This window comes from Leucoraja erinacea, unplaced genomic scaffold (genome assembly GCF_028641065.1).
Source record: "Leucoraja erinacea ecotype New England unplaced genomic scaffold, Leri_hhj_1 Leri_186S, whole genome shotgun sequence".
Classification (NCBI taxonomy): Eukaryota; Metazoa; Chordata; class Chondrichthyes; order Rajiformes; family Rajidae; genus Leucoraja; species Leucoraja erinaceus.
This window is the reverse complement of record NW_026576087.1, coordinates 194,780-214,389: the sequence shown is the minus strand read 5'-3', so window position 1 is coordinate 214,389 and position 19,610 is coordinate 194,780. Positions and strand designations below refer to the sequence as shown.

General features: G+C 44.6%; 2 protein-coding genes across 4 annotated transcripts in view; one reads left to right on the top strand and one right to left on the bottom strand.

Moving 5' to 3' along the window:
• Positions 1-389: 389 nt before the first annotated feature.
• LOC129716208 (endonuclease 8-like 3) lies at positions 390-13,073 on the top strand (the record flags this gene model as incomplete). The annotated part of the gene is made up of 4 exons (XM_055666079.1): positions 390-559; positions 2,189-2,654; positions 3,832-4,006; positions 11,056-13,073. Coding segments are annotated over 4 exons (988 nt in total), but the record flags the coding sequence as incomplete, so codon positions are not given.
• Positions 13,074-17,946: 4,873 nt separating this feature from the next.
• The window catches only part of LOC129716206 (N(4)-(beta-N-acetylglucosaminyl)-L-asparaginase-like), a 28,694-nt gene continuing 27,030 nt past the window's right edge, over positions 17,947-19,610 (bottom strand). For all 3 annotated transcript variants that reach the window (XM_055666076.1, XM_055666074.1, XM_055666075.1), the window contains one exon: positions 17,947-18,874. In XM_055666076.1, coding sequence (XP_055522051.1) covers positions 18,780-18,874 — 95 coding nt within the window. In that variant the 3' untranslated portion in view covers positions 17,947-18,779. The remainder of the gene's footprint in view (positions 18,875-19,610) is intronic.

The window sequence follows — 19,610 nt, the reverse complement described above, 5'->3', positions numbered from 1 at the left end:
CAGACAATGTTATCAAAGACCTTTTCCATCCTAGTTATTCCTTCATCTCCCTGTTCTCGTCAGGCAGGAGATACAGAAGAAAGTGTGCACCGCCAGACTCGGGAATAGCTTCTTTTCCTCTGCTATCAGGCTGTGCTACTGTCCAATTCACCTCTACCCCATTGCGGGCATTGGTCTTTGTCTCTGGAACTGATGCACTACAATGCTGAGAACTATATTCTGCACTCTGTATCTTCCCCTTTGCTATATCTGTTGTATTTAAGTTTGACTTGATTGTATTTATGTCTAGTATTATCTAATCTGATTGGATAACATGCAGAGCTGAGCTTTTCACTGCACCTTGCTGCACGTGACAATAATAAGCCTAAACAAATTTTGTTTCTGAACAGTAATCTCCCTCAAGGGAATACCCTGGTCACTTGGGCACAGAGCTCTCCAGATCAGTCTACTGATACCATTGCCAAACAAGAAGAGGAAGAATGGACGTGTCAGCTTTGTACGCTAATCAATGCACCAGCAGCCAAGTCATGTGATGCCTGTTTAACACAGAGGCCTGCCAGTAAGTGCGTTTATAATGGGCCCTATTTTAGTCATACCTACTTATTACTTGTATATAGTTGTCTAAAACTGGTCTATAACTGTTTTTGTCTATAACTGGAGGGCGCCGGGGAGATGGCCAGCCCCGCCAGCAGTCTGTTCGTTTTTTCATCTTTTTATTATTTTTAGAGCCTGTTAAAATTTGTTTTTATGTTCTTCGGTTTGTTTTTAGGGGGGGGGGATCGGGGAAACTTTTTTTCAAGTTCTTACCTTCCCGGAGATGTGATCAATTCTCGGATCACATTCTCCGGGCTCTGCGGCCGACCTGGGACTGTCGTGAGCCCTGGGAGCCGCCTCGGACTGTCGTGAGCCCCTCCGCGTTGAGCAGTCTTAACATTGGAGCAGATCCCTTGCCTGGGATCGCTCCCACTGTGACCACCGTGGACTACCATCAAGGGCTCGCAGTCTCGGGAGAGACTAGTTGGGAGCCGCAGAAGGTTCGACCAGCGCAGGAGAGCTGACAACCCCCCGATGCGGGAGCGTATCGCCTCAACGGAGGGCCCGAACGCCGCCGGATATGGGAGTCAAGACCATCCCGTCAATAGAGGGCTCGAGGCCCACGACCGAGGAAGAACACAAGGGAAGGACTTTAAATTTATTTTGCCTTCCATCGTAGTGAGGAATGTGTAGGAGTCACTGTGATGGATGTTCATGTTAATGTGTGTTTTTGAGTCTGTTGCTTTTAATTGTATGACTGACCTGGCCAGTGAAATGCCTGGAATGTTGCAAAATTCTGATTCTGACATTTCATTTAATGTCTTCACGTCCCATGGCTTTTTCAAGAGGTGTATTACTGTTACAAATGCAACGTTCAACATTGTGAGAAATTTCATGCAAACTTTCAATTATAGCTTTCATATGGGCTTTTATGTTGCACTATTTATATAGGGAGTGAATTGTCAGTGACAATTTCATTCTTGCACTCGTTACATGGTTGTTTATAGATATGACAGTTTTTAACTTTTGTCTCTGCAAATTGTTCAGAAAATACATATTTTTTCACTTGCAAATGATTTCTACCATAAATGTTTTATTGTACAGTTTGGGCCTCACAGTGTCACTGCCTCACAGCACCAGAGATCCGGGCTCAATCCTGACCTCGGGTGCTGTCTATGTGCATGGTCTCCCTGTGACCGCATGGGTTTTCTCCGGGCTCTGTGGTTTCCTGCGACAGCCCAAAGACGTGCAGGTTTGCAAGTTAATCTCCCCTCTTTAAATTGACCCTAGTGTGTAGGGAGTGGATGAGAAAGTGGGATAACAGAACTAGTGTGAACGGGTGATCGATGGTCGGCTTGAGGCTGAAGAGCCTGTTTCCATGCTGTATCACTAAGCTGAGCAAAGCAGAAAGTTTAGTGAGCTTAGGTATACAATGAATTTTGTTCAATGGCTTAGTAGGTAAATCAGTTAAAACCATTTCACTTCCACAAGTTCTACTTCCACTTCCATAAGAAAATTTAAGTTTCAGATCAAGTAGGACTCTCTTAATATTCCTACGGTTAAACTTGAATATCTCGTCTAACATCAATATCTCTCTTTTTAGTGATTCTGCAAATGATTTATGATGAGTCATATTAACTGTTTTTATTTTTAGAGACAGCATCACCTCAGAAGTTTGGTTTTGATACGAATTTCATAAAGTACCAATGTAACAACTTTGGTAAACCCCTCGTGGAATTGAGGCTCAATCGCAGAGCAGCGTTTGGTGTGACGACACTGGTCCTGACGTCACTAAGGAGCTCCCAGAAGAGTCCTGCGTCCTGTTCCTCTGCAGGAAATGAAGTGAAAGGGAACACGTTATCACCAGATGGGAATCCTTCATTTCTCGCCGTGGTTGAGAATTGCTCTGCAAATACGTTGAATTCAAACCATCAGATAAAAAGTAGTTGTAATAAATTTGCCAATCAGGCGACTGGCAATTCAACGTCATCTAGTTATACCGACCGTTCATTTTGTCAGCCTCCCAAAAGATTGAAGAAGGACCATCATTTCAACACAAATTCTGCAGTTTCTGACTTCAGTTATGCCGATAAATCTAACTGTTTAAAGTTAAACCTCAGGTACGTGAAAACCTCTTGGCAGTATCTGTATTTAAGTTAACTGCTTCGAAAACATGTAACAACACTGAATATATTATGAATTTTCTCTAGGGAAATTCTGCCCATCCTTTCATAACTGCTCCTTGCTCGTTCCAGGTAATATCGTGCCTGGTGCATCATTGCATTCTCCATTTCACACTGGTAGTTTTGTGGAATTTTAATTAATTGACTATGCTTAATCAGCGAACTGCTTAGTTGATCTTTGTGTACCTCTCCATAACTTAAATCAATAGCACGCACATTTTTTTTCTATAATGATAAAATTTGCACAATTTAGATGAGTGAGGGGGGACCTCGTTGAAATTGACCGAATAGTGACAGGCTTGGATAGAGTGGATGTGGAGAGGATGTTTCCATTAGTGGGAGAGTCTAGGACTAGAGGTCATAGAGTGATACAAGGTGGAGTCCAGAACCAGGAGTCACAGTGTAAGAATATGGGGTAAGCCATCTAGGACTGAGATGATGAAAAACATTTTCACCCAGAGAGTTGTCAATCTGTGGAATTCTCTGCCACAGAAGGCAGTGGAGGCCAATTCACTGGATGTTTTCAAGAGAGATTTGGACTTATCTCTTAGGGCTAACGGAATCAAGGGATATGGGGAGAAAGCAAGAACGGGGTACTGATTGTGACTGGTCCGTTGCAATGCAGAGAACTATATTCTGAACTCTTTCTCCTTTGCTCTACCTATTATACATGAAAGGCTAGATTGTATATATGTACAGTGTTAGCTGATTAGATGGATTTTCAGAAGCTTTTCAGTACCTCAGTACATGTGCTGATAATAATCCTAAACTCGAGGTTGCGCACGATAGATTGGATAACTTTACTAAATGGATACCATTGGATAATATTTAAAGAATGTAATTGGCACAAAAATAAGTAGCGAGAAAGGACTCAATCATGGAGTGAAATGGAAATTAAATCTACTAATAGATGCATTGAGGAAACGTAGAATTGACAGAAAGAAAGCAGGTCCGTGGATTGGGAACTGTTTATAATTAGGCCACAGGTTGGTGATATTTCTTACCTTCAGTTCTGAAGTCAGCGGGCATTGTGAATGTACAAGGCCAGAGATTCTTAATTCTGTGGTTTTGATTAACAAGTGAATTGATGTACAAAATATGATTGTGTTTCCAGGGGCTCTGATAATGTGAATGAGGGTAAAGGCCCGGCTGCAAGCCCTGAAACTCCACACTGCAAAAAACACAGTCGTCCCTGTGAACTGAGAGTAGTCAGAAAAGAGGGTGACAATAAAGGGAGGCAATTCTACACTTGCTCCCTGCCACGGGATTATCAGTGCGACTATTTTCAGGTGAGTGTATTAGTCTACTCTCAAGGAATCCAAATGACCTGACACCATGGAAGTGATGCAGCAGTTCAGTAACTTGAGTGCCGTAAAAATACTGCTTATGCAACAGTTGGTGTTAAATGTGCTGTCACTATTCACATCAGCATCCTTGTGCTTTTGTAATGTGTGCCGAGTCAAAACCCCTCGCATATCTTGTTGTTTCCAACTGCTAGTCTTGCCTTTGTCTAGAACACAAAGTGCTGTAGTTACTCAGCGGTCCAGGCAGCATCTATGAAGAACATGGATAGGTGATGTTCTAGCTAAGGTTCTTTTCAAAATGTCATCTATCCATGTCTTCCAGAGATACTGCCTTATGTTCAATGCAGGATTCTGGCATCTGCAGTTCCTGAGTGTACATTTTATTTCACAGTGATTAATTAGATGGAGGCCAAAATGCTTTCCACAGTGACAATCAGAAAAATGGATATGTTCTTTGCATAGCAGAATCTTGTTTATTTTTAAACATATTCATTTTCAGGATCTGTATGTTGGCTATAAACCCATGATTTAGTGCCTGTACCTGAAATTCCTTGACAAGGTGCTGATGTGGATAGTCTTCTTGCAATGTTGCAGTTGTTATGGTGAAAGTACTCCCGTAGTGTTGGGAATGATGTTCCAGGATGTAGACTCAACAACAATATATTTGGTCCAGCAATATATTTCCAACTTCAGGATGGTTCATAAGTGATAAGAGCAGAATTAGGCCATTCGGCCCATCAATGAGGGGGGGACCTCGTTGAAACTTACCTGATACTGAAAGGTTTGAATAGAGTGGATATGGAGATGATGTTTCCATTAGTGGGAGAGTCTAGGACCAGAGGTCATAGAGTGACACAGTGTGGTCCAGAACCAGGGGTCACAGTTTAGGAATAAGGGGTTAGCCATTTAAGACTGAGATGAGGAAAAACCTTTTCACCCAGAGTTGTGAATCTCTGCCACAGAAGGCATTGAAGGCCAATTCATTAGATGTTTTCAAGAGTGAGATATAGCTCTTTGGGCTAACTAAATCAAGGAATATGGGGAGAAAGCAAGAACGGGGTACTGATTTTGGATGATCAGCCATGATCATATTGAATGGCGGTGCTGGCTTGAAGGGCCGAATGGACGACAATGTGACTTGGAGATAATCTGCTGGTGGTGTTCCTATTAAATCTTTTCCCCTTCACCTTGAACCTATGTCCTCTTGTCCTCGATTCCCCTACTCTGGGCAATAGGCAACTGTATAGTGTCATCGGCAAACAACATGTCTCTGATGAGAGCTTCACGTACTTTTGGCTTTATCTGTGGCGGGTGAGGTTGAAGAGCCTGCCATCTGATCTAGTACGCAGGTAGATCCCCTCTGTTGCAGTGCCGAAGGCATGTTTCAGGGGCAGAGCAAAGAAAATCCCAAAGAGAGTGGGAGCGAGGACGCAGCCTTGTTTGACACCACCGCGGATGTCGAAGGGCTCGGAGAAACTGCCACTGAGCTGCACTGTCCACTTCGTGTTGATGTGTGTAAATAAGCAGACTGTACAATTTGGAGTTCAAGATCATCTTTAATCATAGTATAGCGGAACAGCAGGTTGTTAGTTGTTAGTTCATCTTTACTGCTTCCAAGACTGACCAGTATAGGAAATGGGTATTAGTATGAATCTGCAGTAAGGTGGGGTTAGTGATGCTATTTCTACTATGATTGGTTCACATGCAATAACCAATCTACAATGTGGAAGGATTCTATCACTCTCTGTAGTTTTGGTGGGCAGCCGATCTTTGGCAGAGCCTTAAGTAGGCCATCTCTGCTGACGAGGTCGAACGCCTTGGTGAGGTCAATGAAAGCACCATACAGGGGCATCCGCTGTTCTCTGCACTTCTCCTGGAGCTGGCGAAGGGAGAAGACCATGTCTACTGTTGACCTTCCAGCTCGGAAACCACACTGTGACTCTGGGTAGACTCGTTCTGCCAGCTTCTGCAGGCGGATCAAGATGACCCGAGCAAAGACCTTGCCGACGATGTTGAGGAGGGAGATGCCTCTGTAGTTGTAGTCGCTTCTCTCGCCTGTGTTACATAGAAACATAGAAAGTAGGTGCAGGAGGAGGCCATTCGGCCCTTCGAGCCAGCACCGCCATTCATTGTGATCATGGCTGATCGTCCCCGATCAATAACCCGTGCCTGCCTTCTCCCCACATCCCTTGACTCCACAAGCCCCTAGAGTATCTAACTCTCTCTTAAATCCATCCAGTGATTTGGCCTCCACTGCCTTCTGTGGCAGGGAATTCCATAAATTCACAACTCGCTGGGTGAAAACTTTTTTTCTCACCTCGGTCTCCCCTTTATTCTAAGACTGTGGCCCCTGGTTCTGGACTTGCCCAACATTGGGAACATTTTTCCTGCATCTAGTTTGTCCAGTCCTTTTATAATTGTATATGTTTCTATAAGATGCCCCCTCATCCTTCTAAACTCCAGTGAATACAATCCTAGTTTTTTCAATCTTTCCTCATATGACAGTCCCGCCATCCCAGGGATCAATCTCGTGAACCTACGCTGCACTGCCTCAATCACAAGGATGTCCTTCCTCAAATTAGGAGACCAAAACAGTACACAATACTCCAGATGTGGTCTCACCAGAGCCCTATACAACTGCAGAAGAACCTCTTTACTCCTATTCTGAAATCCTCTTGTTATGAAGGCCAACATTCCATTAGCTTTCTTCACTGCCTGCTGTACCTGCATGCCAACTTTCAGTGACCGGTGTACAAGGACACCCAGGTCTCCCTGTACCTCCCCCTTACCTAACCTAACCCCATTGAGATAATAATCTGCCCCCTTGTTTTTGCCGCCAAAGTGGATAACCTCACATTTATCTATATTATACTGCATCTGCCACGCATCTGCCCACTCACTCAACCTGTCCAGATCACCCTGCAACCTCCTAACATCCTCTTCACAGTTCACACTGCCACCCAGCTTTGTGTCATCCGCAAACTTGCTAGTGTTGCTCCTAATTCCCTTCTTGTAAAGGCTAATGATTATGGCACAACTCCTTCTTGCCAGCATAGGACTTCATACAAAGGAAGCAGTAAGGTAGTCTTGCAATGCTTGATCAGGTCAGGTGAAATCCCGTCGCTGCCTGAGACCAGGCTGTCAATGGCCTTGCTGAGCTCTTCTACAGTCGGCTCTGCGTCTAACTCATCCAAGGTCGGCAAGCATTCAATGGCATCAAGGGCTGAGGGGGACACAGTGTTCTCTCTCGAGTAGGGGTCGGAGTAGTGTTCCACCCATCTCTCGAATCTGCTTGCATTCGTCTGTGATTACTTCCCCAGTGGAGGATTTGAGGGTGGCTGTCTTGCTCTGGACTGGTCCTAATGCCTTCTTAATGCCTTCGTACATTCCCCTGATGTACCTTGGTATGGCGGCCATGTGGATGTCCTCACTAAGCTGTGTCCAGTAGTCATTGGCACAACGCCTGGCAGTCTGCTGGCCCTTGCTCCTGGCAGCCCTGAGAATCTGCAGGTTCTCCTCGTTAGCTGACCGCTTGTACTCGGCTACATCGGCGCGCTTGGCTTCGATGATAGGAGTCATCTCGGTCGACTAGTCCTCAAACTGGACGTGCGTCTTCGAGTTCTTCCCAAAGCTAGCCACGGCTGTGCGTGCATGGTGTCCCGCAGAATTTCCCACTTCTCTGGTGCAGAGTCTCCAGGACACGAGGTGCCAAGTTCTCTCTCAAAAGCCTCTGCAGACTGTTACACGAGATCTGGACGGGGCATCTTGCTGACATCGATGCAAGGGTTCCCCTGCTTCTTGGTACGGTAAAACCTATTTGGCTGCAGCCTGATCTTGTAACACACCAAGGAGTGGCATGCGTCGCAGTCCGCACTGTGGTAGGAACGTGTGTGGAGAACATTCTGGTGCAGGCTCGAAGGGCCGAATGGCCTACTCCTGCACCTATTTTCTATGTTTCTATTCTTGATGGCAGCACGTCTGACTAGGATCAGATCCAGTTGATGTCAATGCAGGAAACCTTGTCCTGGGGCTTTTTCTGGAAGTACGAGTTGGCGATGCACGGGTAATGATAAGTGCACAGCCCAAGCAGTCGCTGTCCGTTATCATTCATTTTGCCCACACCAAATTGCCCAGGGCAGGAAGACCACGATCCGTGGTCTGCGCCCACTCTGGCATTAAAGTCGTCCAGGAGAACAAGTTCCTCCTTGCTGGGGATGCTGCTGATGATGGATGCGAGGTTCTCGTAGAACTCGTCCTTTGTGTCTAATATGGAGGACAGTGTCGGGGCATACACACTGGCAAGAGTGACTGGTCGAGATGTGATGGTATTTCAGTCTTGGTCTCAGAGGCCGACGTCAGGAAATCCTTCAGAGGGGTGAACCATCAAAAAGCACCTGGACCTGATGGTATACCTGGTCGTGTTCTAAAATAATGTGCCGACCAACTGGCTGGAGTTTTTACAGACATTTTCAACCTCTCACTTCTGAGGTCCGAGGTTCCCACCTGCTTCAAAAGGGCATCAATTATACCAGTGCCCAATATGAGTAAGGTGACGTGCCTCAATGACTATCGACCAGTGGCACTAACGGCTGTGGTGATGAAGTGCTTTGAGAGGTTGATCATGGCGCAAATTAACTCCTACCTCGACAAAACCCTGGACCCATTGCAGTTCGCTTACCGCCACAACAAATCAACGGTGGATGCGATCTCGCTGGCCCTCCACTCCGCTCTGGACCAGTTGGACAACAAAAACTTATATGTCAGGCTGTTATTCATTGATTACAGCTCGCCATTTAACACAATCATCCCCTCCAAGCTGGAAAACCAAACTCACAATTGCAATCCAATTGCGCATCCCTCGGCAATTGGATCCTCGACTTCCTCATTCACAGACCACAGTCTGTTCGTATTGGTGGAAATGTGTCAGATTCAATAACAATCAGCATGGGAGCATCTCAAGGCTGCGTGCTCAGCCCCCTGCTGTACTCACTCTATACTCATGACTGCATAGAGTTCGCTCTACGGTCACAGAGCGAACTCCATCATCAAGTTCGCTGACGACACCACTGTTGTGGGAAGTATCACTGATGGGGATGAGTCAGAGAATAGAAGAGAGATCGAGCGACTGTCCATATGGAGCCAGCGCAATAACCTGGCCCTCAGCACCAGCAAAACCAAGGAACTGATTGTGAACTTTGGAAGGAGTAGGGTGGGGACCCACAGTCCCATTTATATCAACGGGTCGATGGTTGAAAGGGTCAAGAGCTTCAAATTCCTGGTCGTGCACATCTCTGAAGATCTTTCCTGGTCCGAGAACACTGATGCAATCATTAAGAAAGCACATCAGCGCCTCTACTTCCTGAGAAGATTACGGAGAGTCAGTTTGTCAAGGAGGACTCTCTGTAACTTCTACAGGTGCACAGTAGAGAGCATGCTGACCGGTTACATCGTGGCTTGGTTCGGCTACTTGAGCGCCCTGCAGAGGAAAAGACTACAAAAAGTAGTAAACACTGCCCAGTCCATCATCGGCTCTGACCTCCCTACCATCGAGGGGATCTATCATAATCGCTGCCTCAAAAAGGCTGCCGGTATCATCAAGGACCCACACCATCCTGGCCATACACTCATCTCCCTGCTACCTTCAGGTAGAATGTACAGGAGCCTGAAGACTGCAACAACCAGGTTCAGGAATAGCTGCTTCCCCACAGCCATCAGGCTATTAAACTTGGCTCGGACAAAACTCTGAACATTACTAGCCCATTATCTGTTATTTGCACTTCATCAGTTTATTTATTCATGTGGGTATTTACGTATATAATGGTATATGAACACACTGATCTGATTTGTACTCAATGCCTACTATGTTTTGTTGTGCTGAAGCAAAGTAAGAATTTCATTGTCCTGTCAGGGACAAATGACAATAAACTCTCTTGACTTGACTCTTGACTCTTGAGGGAGCACCTCCTGCAGATCCCTTCAATGCTGGGGAAGTCAGTACCCGTGGCTGTGTCCACTACTTCCTTCTGGTTTGATTGGATTAGCATGCAAAGCAAAGCTTTTTGCTTGGATGTTGTCAGCTCCCATAGCTTTAGGCTTTGCAAGGGAGGGGAATTTGAAGACTAGGAACGTCATCTCTTTGTTCCCACCACAGATACTGCCTGTGTTTTGCTCCTGATTTCAGCATCTGCAGTTCCTTCTGTCTCCATTCTCAGTTTGGGATTAGATTGTGACAGTTAGATGGAGTGGTGGTGGCTTTGAGGTATGCTGGGCATCAATTTTCTCAAAATTCTCAAAGAAATCCAAAATATTGTTATGATTTTTTCATTATCAATTTAAGATCTAATCAGGCAAATATTAATGGACAAAACACACGTTAAAAAATAATTTTGTGCAGAACATAAGCTTTTGATAGTAAATAGCGTTATACCAAATTGCCTGAAGAGGGCAATACCGTCCAAAAATCTGAACGTGTATAACTGCAATATTTCAAACTTCCCGCAGCCCATTTCCCACCAGATTGTATGCACAATTTGCTTAAAACATCAGCTGCACTTTGACAGATTCAATAGTTTAAAATAGCTTTGAAATTACAGTCATTGCTATTTTTTTGTTTGGTAATGAATTTGATTAAATAATAGATTGCAGTATATTGTTTGGAGAACTATTTTAGCCATTTATAATTGGATTTGTTCAGCTCAGTTACACATGTATATAATAGGTTTGTAAATCAAAAGATTTCTAATAAGATGAGGGGCTTAATAATTTTAATTATGCAGGAGAAATAAATATTTTTGTCCACCTTTAGATTGCATGGCCATATCACATATTCATAACTTTTTTCTGAGATCTTAAATTAAAAGTTCAACAAAGAAGGTGACCAATTATTTTTAAAAGGTTTCCCTTTGACCCATTCCCAATAGACTGATGGATAAATAAATAAATAAATGGCTCATAACCATGTTCGGAGAACATTCATCATGTACTTTTGTGGATATGATGCTATTAGTGCCTTACATGCATATTTGTTCCCCTAGTGGGCTGATTTACATTTTCCGATCTGCAATCATGGAACGCGATGTATCATGAGGACCGTGCTGAAACTCGGTCCCAATAACGGACGCAACTTTTACGTTTGCTCGCGAGGAATGAACAAACAGTGTGATTTCTTTCTGTGGGCAGAGAATGGATTTAAGATCCCTGCCGGCTGCTGAAACAACTGCTGAGGTAAAGAGAATTAAAGAATTGATTCACTGACACGAGCACTGCTGGACCAGTGATACATCAGTGATAGCTTTGGATGTATATATATATATATATATTAAAACATCTCCTGTATTAAGATCATGTTTTCCCCCAAACCTGCAGATTGAATTACAACATTGGGACTCCTTGCTTGGTAACCACAACTAATCCATACTATTAGACGCAATGTGCTGGAGTAACTCAGCGGGTCAAGCAGCAGCTCTGAAGAACATGGATAGGTGACATTTCGGGGTCTGAAGAAGGGTACTGACCCAAAACGTCACCTGTCCATGTTTTCCGGGAATGCTGCCTGACCCGCTGAGTTACTCCAGCACTTTGTGTCTTCCCTGAGTTACTTCAGCACGTTGTCTTTTTTTTTTTGCATCTGCAATTCCTTTTTTCTTTAACCCACAGCAGACACTGACACAACAATTTAGTTTTAGTTAGTCTGCCTGATGGTTGGAAGGCAAAATGTGAAACTGAAGTGCGGATGAGTGAAATACCTGATAAAAAGTTTACTTGTCGTTTTTCTGTTAAGTTGCTGAATGCAAGATTCAACCTAAAAGATGGTGATGGTAAATTGAATCAGTAGAAATTGGCATCACAAAGCCCGTTGCAAGAGCCTTAAGCTGCATTCAAAGTTGACAGTTGCTATCGGTGACTCTGTTCAAAGCAGTTGGACCATATGTATTTGTGCCAAATGTTTTTTTTAAATCGCACTTGTATTGTTTTATGAAAAGTCTTTATTCAATATATTATGAATTCCTCAAAGCTATTATTATAAGCTTTTCTATCACTGTTACATTATGTATTTCGAAATCTATTGTTTATAGTTTTGTCACTTTTTTCTTTGTCTATTGCAAGTAACTATCAATAAATTGGGAAACTATTTGTTTTAATGCCCTACTGCAATGGTTATTAACTTTATGAGAAACATTTTTTTTAAATATCATGAGATGAGCACCTGCATATGTTTATGTAAATTTTCCCTGCACCTATATTATTACCAGTTTTGTCAATCTTGTGAACTCTCGATTGTCCATTTAATATCCCATTTTCAGGTCCATAATTCAGATTAATAATACTTCCAAGTACAGAACTAGTCCCAAAGAATTCTGTTGTCTAAAAAGTTTTTATAGACGATATGTGGGGATTTCCGACAAGCGTGGAAAATGGTATGGAGATAATACTACCGCCAGATTTCTCACCAAAATGTACTTGATCCTGACTTGGAAACATTTCACCAGTCACAGTGAGATTTGAGTTACCATACAGCCATACAAATAACAAGAACACAATACACGATAGAGTTTAACATGAACATCCCCACACAGCAGAATCAATGTTTCCCACTGTGAGGGAAGACAATACATTTCAGCCATCTTCCTCTTTGTTCACCCGCGGTCGCTGCCTTTGAGCCCTCCGCAGTCGCCGCTACGGCAGCCCGATGTTCAGGCCCTCTTGCCGAGATGCTCAAAACTCCAATGTCGGAACGGAAGAACACACTCAGCAGCTTGGAGTTTCCGAATCGGCCACTTCTTACTGTGGCTTCCGAAGTCCACAGGCCGAGCTGGGCGGAGATTCAACACTGACTGATCATCAGGACGCCACAATGTTAAAGTCAGCACCGCCCGCGGCAAGAAGCTCTGCAAACCACTGCTCCACGATGTTAAAGCAGCAGGCCCAACACTCCGGAGCTTCAACATGGCGATCCCCGGTAAGGCATCGCCCGCTCCGCGATGGTAATTCAGTGCTGCGCCGCTGCAGAAGCTCTGGCCGGTCTCCGCATGAAAGGCCGCGCCAATCCAGATAGTAGGCCGCGGGGGTGGGGTCGAAAATGAAAATGGGGTCGGTGACTCGGAGAAAAGACACATCTCCGACCAGGAAGTGACTGGGAAACGTTTCCTCCTTTCCCACCCCCACCACCGCCACATAAAAAATACTTCAAAACCTTCATCGTCCTGTTGAATTACTCCAGTTTTTTGTGTCTATCTTCCTGACTTGGTTATTTGGATTTAGAACTGGCTAACTCATAGAAGACAGCGTGGTGTGGTGGCTGGAGGTCTGTGACCAGCGGAATTCCACTGAGATCTGTGCTGGGACTTCTGTTTGTGAGGTATATATATATTTGGCTTAGTCATTAATGTAATAGGGTTGATTAGTAAGTTTACAGATGAGAAAGGTAGACAAAAGTGCTGTAGAAACTCAGTGGGTGCAGCAGCATCTATGGACGAAGGAAATAGGCAACGTTTCGGGCCGAAACCAACATTGATGGAGTTGCAGACCATGAGGAAGGCATGGAGTTTAAAGCGAACAAGACTGAGATGTTGCACTATGCGAGGGTAAATGTAAGGGGGAAGTATGCAGTTAATGGCAGGAGCATGAAAAGCATTTATGCACAGAAGGCATGTGGTCTATGTCCACAGACCCCTGAAAGGAGCAACACAACTGGAAGGTGGCATAGTTGGTACAGTAGCTGCCTCACAGCATCAGGGACCCGGTTTCAATCCTGACCTCTGGTGTTTTCTGTCTGGTGTTCGCATATTCTCTCTGTGATCACATTGATTTCCTCTGGTTGCTCTAGTTTCCTCTCACATTCCAAATACGTGCAGGTTTGTAGGTTAATTGGCCTTTGTAAGTTGCCCCTAATGTGTAGGGAGTGGATAAGAAAGTGGAATAACATAGGACTAGTGTGAATGGGATCAGTGGTCGGTGTGGACTCGTGGGACAAAGGGCCTATTTCCATGTTGAGTCTATAAATAAACACAACTAAGGTTAAGATATGTTTCCTTAATAGTAAGGGCATTGTATATTGGTCAGGAGAGGATTTACGGGTATATTGAAACCTGTATCCCCTGCAGTTCCCTTACCAAACAAAGATGGGGGTTGAGGGTGCCACCATCCACCTGTTCCGTTGTTCCTATTCTCACCTGGATAAGCTGGGAAGCACTGTGAGAGTCATGTTTTTTTAGAGAGCTCTTACCACCATCCGGCCTGCACTGCTAGGGAGCAAACTGTCGAAGATGCGGGTAGATGCTCCATTGGTGTCCTGGATCACCAACTACCTGACTTTTGATGACCACAGTATTTCAGACTACAGAACTTTGTATCAGACATGGTAGAAACAATGAAAATAGGTTCAGGAGTAGGCCTTTCGGCCCTTCGAGCCAGCACCACCATTCAATACGATCATGGCTGATCATCCAAAATCGGTACCTAGTTCCTGCTTTTTCCCCATATACCTTGATTCCGTTAGCCCAAAGAGCTGTTTCTAACTCTCTCTTGAAAACTTCCAGTGAATTAGCCTCCACTGCCTTCCATAACAGAGAATTCTACAGATTCACAACTCTCAGGGTGAAAATGTTTTACCTCATCTCAGACCTAAATGACCTACCCCTTATTCTTAAAATGTTATCTCTGGTTTTGGACTCTCCCCAACATCGGGAACATTTTTCCTGCATCGTGCCTGTCCAATCCCATACGAATTTTATATTTCTATAAGATTCCCTCTCATCCTTCTAAATTTCAGTCGATATAAGCACAGGCTTCTCTCATATGCCAGTCCTGCCATCCCATGAATTAACCTCGTGAACATACACTGCACTCCCTCAATAGACAATAGCTGCAGGAGTAGGCCATTCTGCCCTTTGAGCCAGCACCATCTTTCAATGTAATCATGGATGATCATCCACAATTAGTACTCTGTTCCTGCCTTCTCCCCATATCCCCTAACTCTGCTATCTTTAAGAGGTCTATCTAGCTCTCTCTTTAAAGTATGCAGAGAACCTGCCTCCGAGAACCTGAGGCAGAGAATTCCAAAGACTCACAATTCTCTGTGTGAAAAAATGTTTCCTCATCTCTGTTCTAAATGGCTTACCCCTTATCTTAAACTGTGGCCCCTGGTTCTGGACTCCCCCAACATTGGGAACATGTTTCCTGCCTCTAGCGTGTCCAAACCCGTAATAATATGTTTCAATAAGATTCCCTCTCATGCTTCTAAATTCCAGAGTATACAAGCCCAGCCGCTCCCTCTTAATATTTTACAGTCCCGCCATCCCGGGAATGAACCTGGTGAACCTATGCTGCGCTCCCTCAATAGCAAGAATGTCCTTCCTCAAATTAGAGGACCAGAACTGCACACAATATTCCAGGTGCGGTCTCACCAGGGCCCTGTACACAGTAGTGAGCAACACAGGGGCCCCATAGGGTGATAGTCCTCTCCCTTCCTGTTCACCATCTACACCTTGGACTTCAGGTACAACTCGGATTCCTACCATCAGCAGAAGTTTTTGGATGACTGCAATTATGGGCTGCATCAGTGAGGGAAGCTAAATACAGAGGTGTAGTCAACGACTGAATGAATGAATACTTTATTGTCACATGTGACAAGTCACAGTGGAATTCTTTGCTTGCATACCCATAATATGCAAAAGTCTTCACATAAGGACGCTGACAAAGTTACAAAATATACACATTATCTGCACCAGACCCCCCTTTGTTCTCCCCCTCGCCCGACTTTGTTGAGTGGTGTGTTCTGAATCACCTGCAGCTCAACACCGACAACTCTAAGGAGTTAGGGGTGGACTTTAGGAAGAGAGGAATATCCCAGTCCAGTCTCTATCAAGGGTGTGAATGTGCAGTTTACCAAGGAGTACAAGTACCTTGGAGTTTACTTGGATTGTAAACTGGACTGGTCCAGGGATGATGAGGCGCTGTATAAGAAGGGACAGAGTTATCTGTACTTTCTGAGGAGGCTCCGCTCTATCAACGTCTGCGGTAAGATGCTGCAGATGTTCTATCGGTCGGTGGTGGCCAGTGCCATCTTCTTCACTATCGTGTGCTGGATACCCCAACAGGATCACCAAGTTCATCAGGAAGGCTGGCTCCGTCCTGGGCTGGAGTTGGAATCGCTGGAGATGGTCTTGGAGGGGAGGATGCTCCTCAAACTGCGGAGCATCTTGGACAATACCTCTCACCCCCTCCATGACACACTGGCCAACCTGAGGAGCACCTTCAGCCACAGACTGGTTCCACCAAGATGCAGCACAGAACACCATAGGAGATCCTTCTTCCCTGTGGCTATCAACTCCTCCTTCTTCTGTTGTGGGGTAGACTGAGACTTACTCCCCCCCCCAATCTACACATCCCCAATCCTGGACTTTCCACTTGATTCATGTGTCCTGTGCCTTATGACTGTTGTCAGATCAATTTCCCTCCTGGGATGAATTTCTGTTGTATGGTATTTTTATTCACCACATTACAGAAAGGATGTGGAGGCTTTGGGAGGGGGTGCTGAGACGTTTAACCAGAATAATGCCTGTCTTCGAGGCTACTAGCTGTATGTAAATATTGGACAAAGTTGGATTATTTACTCTGGAACTTTGGAGGTTGAGGAGAGACCTGATAGATGTATTTAAACATTTGAAAGTCATAGATCAGGTGGACAATAGCACAATTTTTCCCAGTTTGGAAATATCAAAGACTAGAAGGCACAAGTATTCAGATTCAGATTCAATTTTAATTGTCATTGTCAGTGTACAGTACAGAGACAACGAAATGCATTTAGCATCTCCCTGGAAGAGCGACATATCAAATGATTTGAATAAATAATAATAAGTGTCCGGGGGGGGGTGGTGATTGGCAGTCACCGAGGTACGTTGTTGAGTAGAGTGACAGCCGCCGGGAAGAAGTTGTTCCTCGACCTGCTGGTTCAGCAACGGAGAGACCTGTATCGCCTCCCGGATGGTAGGAGGGTAAACAGTCCATGGTTGGGGTGAGAGCAGTCCTTGGCGATGCTGAGTGCCCTCCGCAGACAACGCTTGCTTTGGACAGACTCAATGGAGGGGAGCGAGGAACCGGTGATGCGTTGGGCATTTTTCACCACCCTCTGCAATGCTTTCAGGTCGGAGACAGAGCAGTTGCCATACCATACTGTGATGCAGTTGGTAAGGATGCTCTCGATGGTGCAGCGGTAGAAGTTCACCAGGATCTGAGGAGACAGATGGACCTTCTTCAGTCTCCTCAGGAAGAAGAGACGCTGGTGAGCCTTCTTGATCAGAGTTGAGGTATTGTGGGTCCAAGAGAGGTCATTGGAGATGTTGACTCCCAGGAACCTGAAGCTAGAAACACGTTCCACCTCCGTCCCGTTAATGTGGATGGGGGTGTGCGTGCCGCCTCTGGACTTCCTGAAGTCTACAATGAGCTCCTTGGTCTTCTTGGAGTTAAGGGCCAGATTGTTGTCAGCGCACCATGCTGCTAAGTGCTGGACCTCCTCCCTGTAGGCCAACTCATCGTTGTTGCTGATGAGGCCAATCACCGTTGTATCATCTGCATACTTGATGATGGTGTTAGTACAATGTACAGGTGTGCAGTCATAGGTGAAGAGGGAGTAGAGGAGGGGGCTCAGCACTGGCAGGTAATATGTGAAGAGGGTTTTTTTGATGGTTGGACAACAGTCAGAGATGGGAGATCAAGTTCAAAAAGTTGTACAAGACATTGGTGAGGCCACATTTAGAGTATTGTGTTCAGTTTTGGTCACCCCATTATAGGAAGCATTGTGTTAAGCTGGAAAGGGTGCAGAGAAGATTTACAATGGAAGTCTTCTACCCAGAGTAGAGTAATCAAGAACCAGAGGACATAGGTTTAAGATTAAATGGAAAGATTTAATAGGAACCTGAGACGTAGCTTTTTCAAAGGTTCTTTATTTGTCACATACACCAATTGGTGTAGTGAAATGCGCATTGCCATTGCAACACATTAAAAAGAAGACAACATAACAATAATAAAGAAATTTAAACATAAAAGCATCCCCCCACAATGGTTCCCATTATGAAGGAAGGCACAAAGTCCAGTCCCCATCCCCATGTCCACCCATAGTCGGGCCTACTGAGGCCTCCGTAGTTGCCTTTACGGAGGCCCGATGTTCCAGGCCCTTCTCGCCGGATGATGGTGCTCCGGCGTCGGGAGAATCCTCTCAGCTGCTTGGGAAACCTGGAATGGCTGCTTCCTTACCCGAGACCGTGGCTTCCGAAGCTAACAGGCCGCGCTGGATGGAGCTCCACCACTGGCGATCTCGATGAGAGGATGAAGGTATATGGAACGAGCTGCCAGAGGAGGCAGTTGAGGCAGGGACAATAACAATAGTTAAAAGATCTTTGAACAGGTACATGGATAGGAAAGGAATAGAAAGATATGGGCCATATGTGGTCAAATGAGACTAACTTAGTTGAGACATCTTGTTCAGCTTTGATGAGCAGGACTGAATGGCCTATCTCTGTTGTATGACTCTATAAACATGAGACCACTTTGTTTCATGTATATAGTGTATAAGCTGCTGTACTGGCAACTAGCCCAGTAAATGTTTCTGAAATCTTAATAGTTTAACCTGCGTGTACATAAAGCGCAACTCTGAAAATTAACAGAATAACTCTTTTAATTGTCACTTCGGTTCATAAAACAGTTTGAATTTCACAAGCTGATGAGGTCTTTAGAAAATGACGGCTGGATGGCAACAAGTTTAAATGCAATCGACTATCTTTTCTGAAGCTGTTGAAGGATTGAAAATCATAAAATGAAACTCAGTCAAATTTGGAGATTTACTGCATGCAACCCCTGAAAGAGAGAAGAAGAATTACAGGAAGTGAGAGTAACATAGTGCATCAGCTTAATTATTGTGAAAATTATTCAGCGTTTTGATTGTTACATATTTCTTGATGAATTATTCTCTGTTTTATGCCAGAAAGAGTTTCAGGTGGTTGACCTTTTAATAAAGTCGACTAACTGTCAGGTATGCATACACATGCATTTTCAGATGTGTTCATTTTCCTTTTTATTATGTTAAAAAAAACAACAAAGATTCGAAGGGCCGAATGGCCTCCTCCTGCACCTATTTTCTGTTTCTATATTTATCCCACTCTGTTCATTCCTCTTCTCCCTCTCTTTTCCCGGCTCCTGTCCGTGGTATAGAAGCTTGAAAGTGCGCACTACCAGACTCAAGCTTGTGAACGGTCCTTCCATAAGCTGGGGGTATTGTTCAATTCAGATTGAACTATCGATGGAACTGATGCGCTACAATGCTGAGAACTATATTCTGCACTCTGTACCTCTCTGCTTCATCTATTGTATGTTGTCATAGAGCCATACAGCACGAAAAAGATAATTTTATATACTTCTATCAGGTCTCACCTCAATCTCCAATGTTCCGGAGAAAACAGTCCTGGTCTGCCCAAACTCCCCCTGTAGCTAGTACTTCCGAATCCAGGCATCATTCTGGTAAACGTCCTCTGCACCCTTTTTAAAGACTACATCATTCCTGACCAGAACTGCACACAATACTCCCCAACCAAAG